The 7,758-nt window shown below is 36.0% G+C and overlaps 1 protein-coding gene across 2 annotated transcripts; it reads right to left on the bottom strand.

The window, feature by feature from the left end:
* Nucleotides 1-497: 497 nt before the first annotated feature.
* Nucleotides 498-6,828, bottom strand: LOC146742187 (15-hydroxyprostaglandin dehydrogenase [NAD(+)]-like). 2 transcript variants are annotated; one of them, XM_085500823.1, is made up of 8 exons: nucleotides 6,753-6,828; nucleotides 6,442-6,668; nucleotides 4,539-4,665; nucleotides 3,632-3,738; nucleotides 1,980-2,076; nucleotides 1,680-1,759; nucleotides 1,381-1,514; nucleotides 498-877 (listed from the first exon to the last, which is right to left on the bottom strand). In XM_085500823.1, the coding sequence occupies exons 2-8, from the start codon at nucleotides 6,532-6,534 to the stop codon at nucleotides 739-741; spliced, it is 777 nt and encodes a 258-aa protein (XP_085356949.1). In that variant the 5' UTR covers nucleotides 6,535-6,668; nucleotides 6,753-6,828; the 3' UTR covers nucleotides 498-738. The 2 variants fall into 2 exon arrangements, with proteins under 2 accessions (XP_085356949.1, XP_085356950.1); XM_085500824.1 differs by having other exon boundaries at nucleotides 6,748-6,806.
* Between the last annotated feature and the right edge of the window lie 930 nt (nucleotides 6,829-7,758).

Here is a 7,758-nt window from a genome sequence, read left to right on the forward strand (position 1 = left end):
GGTCAACTTCGTCTTCCATACTATTGTGGCAGGTTAGGTATATCATATTTGATCTTGTAATGTTCATAATGCTTCTAAAATTGTTTTTTTTTATGTCTAATGAATTGCAAATTGCATGGCTTTATATTATTATATTCAATATACAATGTGAAGTGTTCTCTGAAAGAAAAACTGTTTCAATGATATTGGTTGTCGAGAGTTATGTTTAATTTTAATGTATCCATTCGATATCCTTTAAATATGACGATGCCGTTTATGTGAATATAATGTAGAGCACATTATATTCACAATGACCAATGGATCTTCATTGTAAGCTCTGGTCGAGCAGAATTGGATATTTAGATCAAGTTATGTGCGTTAGGTCAAATGTAAGTATATTATGTCTACAACACCTTCATCGTGAATACTATGCCAATTTCTAGTAGAATATTATGTACATTCTATATGTGTTATCAGAGTAAGATGTTTCCAATATGTATTAATGCTTGTACAAGAAATTATAGGATTATTTTTTTATTATTATTTGTTAGAAGTGCCAACATTCAGGTCTCCCTCTCCCTGTTCTGTTTAGGGGGAGTGTTTTTGGTGTTAAGAGCAAGAGCACGTGCGAACCAGTTTTGCAAACCGGATACAGGGCAGCATGTACTCTGTCTCTGTGAAGCCACAGCCTATCTGAGGCGAGGCAGAACACGCTAACATACAATTAACCTCATATAATTGTTTTGATGATTACATTGTTTATAATTTGTTTTCTAGTAAACTTTTCAGTCTTCTCCTGGGTACCTCAATTGGTGCTCTGCCAGGCATCAACAACTTAACACTCCCATTACAATTGTCTTCTATCATTCCAACAACTGCATTTGCAACTTCTGCAGGCCTGTAAGAATATACATTTTCGAACAGATATAGTATTTGACCTGCACCTTTGTCTTTGAGATTAAAAACAGTGATTTGTGAAATTAAAAACCTTTGTACACTTTACAACTTGGTTGTAGCATTGCGATAATATGTGGTATTTTACACCACACGAGTTTAAAACATTAATATTCATAAGCGAGTCGAATGAATGAACAGTGAAATGATCATATTTTTCCCCATGTCATCAGATCTGATAAAAATTCAGTCATTATACAATTCACAACAATATTTTAATTATCCAACACAATTTGGAGTAGTCCTAACTACGACCCCCCAAAATGCCGAATTTTGAGGATCGATGATTTGAATTAGGGCAACAGGCCCAGTGTTTTGTTTCTTAATAAATATCTTTAAAATTAAACCCTGATGTCACACATTCGAATAAATACATATCCTGTGTAAAAAAAATGAACGAAAACGTGCGTGTCGCGTAAACACCACAATCGTCTAGATTTAACTTACATTATTGTCCGACTATTAAGATAAATAGAGTTGACATCATCAGGCTGGCGTGATATTACCTTGATTCTAGTTTCCACTACCCATGGGCAAATTACGCATATATTAATGCCATTCTCGGCCATCAAGCGTTCATTCTGGAAAATGAAGATTTATAAGCACCGGTCATCAGTGTACGTATTGCTTGTTAGCAGTATTGATATCGAGTCTATTGTTTGCATATCAAACAAAAATACCCAAATTCAAAACTGTGATCATTCCTTATTTGGGATTTCAACTGTATCATACAATTTAATACCTACACATGCAGCCCTAGAAAATCCAACCACACCAAATTTACTAGCAGTATAAACAGGTGCCCAGCTGTTACCTCCAATAACACCTGAAAATGGATGTTTGAGCAACCTTATAAGTTGAAGGGTGGCGCAGCGCGTGTTCGAATTTAATGTAAACAAACAATGTATTTTACACGCGTTGTATACGTCGCTATGAGTCCCATATCGAACAGGACGCGGCGCCACGACCACCGCCCTTTAAATGAAATAAAAGGTGTTATTTTATTTGTGTTTTTTTGTAATAGGATTAACAATATAGTAAAATACCTGCAAGTGATGATACATTTATAATAATGCCTCCATGGTTACCGTGCATCTTGCCCATATATGGAACACTCGTGTAGGACGCCATGATAGTCCCGTGCTGTAACATTGTGCAGAGACATGTACGTTTATTTTTACTCTGTAAATTATGTTATAAATTATGTTTTGTCGCTTGATAAATTCCTAGACGTCTCTATAACCCGCCCGTTTATGGAAAGATGAACTTCCTTCTAGAATTTACAGGGGTAATTATCCAAGAAAATGCGACAAACTAAGTGGGGGTATGTCTACAGAGTGCGAGTACAGAGATGAAATCGTTCTGTTTTTGTAGTGAGAAGTATCACACTATTTGCCAAACGAGATTGTCGAAAGACCTACGTGACTTTTATTTTCTCAACGTCGACTTCCTGGTAAATGTCACAGTCCGGGGGTACAGTTTGCATAAACAAATGAAAGTACACGTGTACTCAGGTGTCTTTTTTATCTATACGGCCAGATTAGAACCTCTGTTGGTTCTCCTTCTAGGGTAACTAACACCCACTAGATTTCCAGCCATGTTCGTTCGCTCGCTACGCCTGTAAGTTTTGTTTGGCTTCAACGTATTCGTCAAATCACCGGCCTCCCGTAGAATTTGAAAATAACTATTACACAGACAGGACAGTTGCCAATAACATCTACCTTGATGGTTTGTAAACACTCGTGGATGGGGCTAACGATACATGTTCCCCGGTACACACCCCTACGCACAGTCAATCCAGCCGGTCCACATCAGCGATCTGGGGTAGTAGTACAAGGCCGCGGCGGACACCGAAACGGCGTTCCAGTCAGAATGTGTCGTTCGCTCGGGCATCACTACAATGTTACTCAACACCACACATCAGTCACTCATCCACTCATCCACTCGAAATGTATATATCTTTAATATTTGATGGATTATAAATAACTAGTTTCGTTCTTAGTTTGCCATATAAGATTGTGAAAACAATTATTCAGATTCACTGTGGATTATCTCCGCCTTTTATTGGCAGCAAATCCACTAGTATTGAAAACGCTACAAAATAATAATAATGGACTCAAGCACACTTAGTTGTCTTTATATGTCGCACAAAGTGAGTTTTCACCCATTATTTCCCAGAGAGAATAAAATCTGCATTGGCGAGGCTTGCCAAAACGATATTCCCTCCCAAGCAGATTCACTCGGCTTCCACGATTTGGTTTTGATTTGAACTCAAACTTCTATATAAAATCACTATGTTAGCTGCAGGTAATGTGAGCGCCAATAACCACCGAGTTCGCCATATAAACATAAACATTGTTGAACAATTGTAAACATCGTCTGAGCTATTGGTGACTACCCTGAGTAGTCATTCCGCTCCGCTCAGGTGTTACCGGTAGTAATTTATAAAACTATATGCAATGAAAGTGTTAAATGAAACACAAATTAAACCTATTGAGGCCAGAATTTCTGTTGTGGTGTTTACTAGTAGTATTTAATGGTTAGTACCGTCCGTGTTTTTTTACCCTACTGATTTGACTATGTTGTGTAATGTACTTTTATTGAGGATATTGTTGTTTTGATCTCGGACTGATAAGTTTCTCTATACGACTTACGTTAAATTACCTGTGGTTGGGTATGTTATTTCTCATTTACTTACCAAATTGATCAGTAGCATTTTGTTCCAGTCAAATTCATCTATAATCCCTGCACTATTGAGTAATATATCTAAGCAACCAAATGTATCCACAGTGTGCTGAAAACAAGCTAATATAAACAATTACATAAATACAACCTGTTGTGTATGTGATAATACGTCATACTACAAGGATTCGTAATCCCAATGAAATATATGTTTGTCACAGGATGTATATTCAACTGTAATTCTTATACAGGAACACGTCTGGTATAAATTCGTGATGACATAACATCCTCTTTAATGATTTAACTGGGAATCGATTTTCACTTTGTTTTTTCGTCAGGCGTGTCAAAATAGAACATAGATATGCGACACTAGAAGTTAAACTGAGAACAGAATGTTTAAACCAAAAATGCTCATCCGTGTTTCCAGGTCGCCGCGTAAACAAATCTCGATAAAAGATAAGATAAAAGTGCCTTTGAACGAACTTGTGCTAGCCTCTGATAATTTTCACACAATACTTGTCTACACAAGGAAAACGAACATTTTGGAAATAGCGAAATATTTTCAGATGTTTTCGGTAATTTCGGGGTGAAAACTACGTCACAGCTATATTCCGCGTAACACATAGTAACTCCTCTTTTTCAGTTCATTTTCTGTGCAAAAATAATCTTTTATTTCTAGCTGTCCCTTTCTGTACCCACACTTTTATAAATTGTTTCGCGTTTGCTGTCGGTAATTCGGAAATGCTGGTAAAACTATCACTTTACAATTCCCATGTGTTCATTGACATAATGTTTAATTAGTACGAAATGAACTTATTTTCCAAACACCGCTATAGAACATATTATAACTCATATGAGAGAATGTTTACTATAATCAAATTGTCACCCACATTATTTGAAATATTTTGAAACTTACACATTACCTTTCAGATCTTCCTCTTTTGTTACATCCCCGTACACAAATATCGTTCTTCCTATACCATATTGTTCTTGTAGTTCATTGCAGGTGGACCTACCAAGATCACCATTAATATCGAATAGTGTAACTCCCTAGTATTGAACACAAGTTGTCATATTGGTTAGGCTGCAATGTTGATGTTTTTTTTAAATGCAGTTAAGGCTTTTTTGCTGTCCATTTGTTCATCCTAATGATTTTGTATGAATCAAATGGCAGTGGTGAAAATGTTTTAATTTCTAATGCCAGAATCGAATACAGGCTAACATTTTTGTTTTTTTGCAAATTGTTCATACTTAGTTATGTTTGATAAATATGAATCGGTTCTAGTTTGATTTCTGGATTTCTCGAGAACAACTGAAAACATATCCAATAGTTTTCATTCACCTGTATTTATTGTATTATTTCCTGTGTGTATGTGCTTAGTGGGCCAGTGACATAAAACAGACAATAAACTATTACAATTATTCTGTATTCTGTGAAAATTACAAGCTCGGTTGTTTTGATACTCAATATACATTTACTATCATGGGTGGAAATTTATTAGATTTGCTCATTTGAGAAAATTTTGTGATGACTTCGCCAATTCTCTATTTTTTAGCAAATATATTTGTAATTTATATTATTTTCTACTTCTACTTGAAAACTACTAGCTCGATTGTTTTGATAATTGGAATGCAGATATTTTGGGTGTATTAACAGGTTTCGCAGTTGTTTGTGTAATGACCAAATTAAATAATATCATTGATAACGAGCGTACTGCAGCAAAAGCAAACAAGATCCTCCTGGAGCTGTATGCATGTTTATCACTATTTCGAACCATTAATACCAAGTCAAGTGTTTAACATTTTGATGCACAGATGGGAGGTAGTGTACATGTCCTACGTGGAATTCAAAATACGACATAAAAGAATATAGGGTGTTAGGTAATTCTGTAATAAAAAGTACCCATAAGTGAATGAGTACATGGACTATCATTTATCACAGGAAACAATAAATATTGACTCAAATAATCGCCATAGAAAACTAGTTCCACAACTACTTATACCATAGATCCTAAAATGAGTCTATGCTTATACCGTAATTTCACTATTCTCTATACAGCCCATGTACTAAATTGTAACAGCGGCGTGTCACCGGTGGTATCTGATAAGCCAAATGGTCACCACCTACCAATGTCGAACCCGATAAGTACGGAAGAAATCGAGTTCCCAGTTTCCATGCGATCTTATAGTGTTTGTGCTAGTCCTGAAAATAGCTACAACTCTTTTCTCGTGACTTGGGAGTACACGCGAGCAATTTTGTAGTGGTGCATTGATTATTAGATAGCCCTGGCGCAACAAAAATGGCTAATTCTAGACTTTTGTTGGTGCATGATTACGTATATACACTACATTGGCGAGAAAAACTATTCAGATTAAAATAAATCATAAATACAACATCGTATGCTTTCTTACAACCGACCCACAAGTCACCATCGTCCCAGCGACAGTGTGCAAACCAATTCAATCATTCGAGGAAAAATTATAAAAGATTTGAGAAAAAAGTACGCATGCACCTCAATATGCATCTCAGCTGACTTACCATAAATACTGTTATGTACTAGTATACTAATATATTTTAAGTTGAGAAAAGCTGTAGTTTTTTTAAAGGTCATAATGATAACGAGTTAAGGGGGATTCATGGCAAATGTGAGACGAAGCCATAGCCATAACCATAGTTGAAGCGACCGTTTGTGATACGCACACGGGAGCTAAAAGGTGAATTACACAGTACGCCCAAATGTACATTGTCTAGTTAACGATCCCTATCAGTGCACCTAACCCATAAATGTCTATAGTGCGTCTGTCCTTCAGATTGTCATACTTTACCTTTGCACCCTTGTCCAATAGTGCTTTTGCAACTGCTCTCCCAATGCCTTCTGCTCCTCCGGTTATCACTGCCACTTTCCCTCGACAATCCATTATTGGTTATCTTATAGATCTGTTACCAACTATTCACAGTTATAGCTAGATACGGTGTACAATCTCCAATCCAACGACAGTAATAGACGCTTCTAATTAGATCATCTGACGTATTCAGCTCGAGAGGTCATTGCCTGAAATTAACCGATATATTAATTATTAATTGAAAACATATCAATTAAAATTGTCGATGAAATCACCAAAACATTTTACCATACTTTTGAGAAATTTCCACAAAAATCAGAGACTGGAAATTTCTATGATACCGGAAATCATAAATTAGTCATCTGCACATGCGCAAAATGCGCCCTCAAATAGGTCATTTTTGAAACGATGGTACTTTACCACTAACGTTTATCCCAACAGCCACGTAATAGTCCAGCCCCTCTGTTTATGACAACGTGGTCGAGAGAAATAAAACTCTCGTTTATTATACGTACTTAGCTAGAATATCAAGGAACGTTTTTGTACGAGTCGATAGGAACATTAAAATAGTGATGTTTTAACAGCGCCCTCTGCATTCAATTTCATTGGTTTGCTTCCAACGTTTGTGTAAATTGTCGTATTATCTAAATGTTTGTTTATCAAATACAATCTAATGATAATATACTCATACATGTGTGAGATCTGTGTTCATAAACAGTGATTTCGCACAACCTAATGCATTCTCCCGGTGAATATATATTTAATTATCCCGACTTTATTGTGAAAGAGGTATTAACAGCAACATTGTGCATAGCTTAAACAAGCGAATTTCTCAGTTTGTACATTTGAAATATGTTAGAATAAAATAGATTTTTATTATTACTTAGTGTCAATATTAAAGTTTATATGCACTGGTGCCTATTTTTGTTTACCATGGCACTGTGTCGGGTTGTTGATGACCTTCACATAGTGACTTGGATTTTCCATATTGCAGATACTTCTGGAGACTTTGCTATCATACTTAAGTTTGAATGAACATATTGTAGATATTGATTAGTATATTGTTTATGTGCCAATTTTCATGATTGCGTGTATAATATTGTCTACATGACTTGTAACTTAGTTACGCCCCCTGAATTAGATAATATTTGAAAGTCAGGTAATTGAAACCAACAATAAATTGCAATTATATATCAATTTCATTTCACCTGCCGGTGCCAGGTCGAACATAGGAACCTGCGGACTTTAGAAAAAGCTCCCTAAACGTCAGATGTGTTAGTGAATCAATCTCGGCCAATG

This window comes from Saccoglossus kowalevskii, chromosome 6 (genome assembly GCF_978046115.1).
Source record: "Saccoglossus kowalevskii chromosome 6, keSacKowa6.1, whole genome shotgun sequence".
In the NCBI taxonomy this organism is placed as follows: Eukaryota; Metazoa; Hemichordata; class Enteropneusta; family Harrimaniidae; genus Saccoglossus; species Saccoglossus kowalevskii.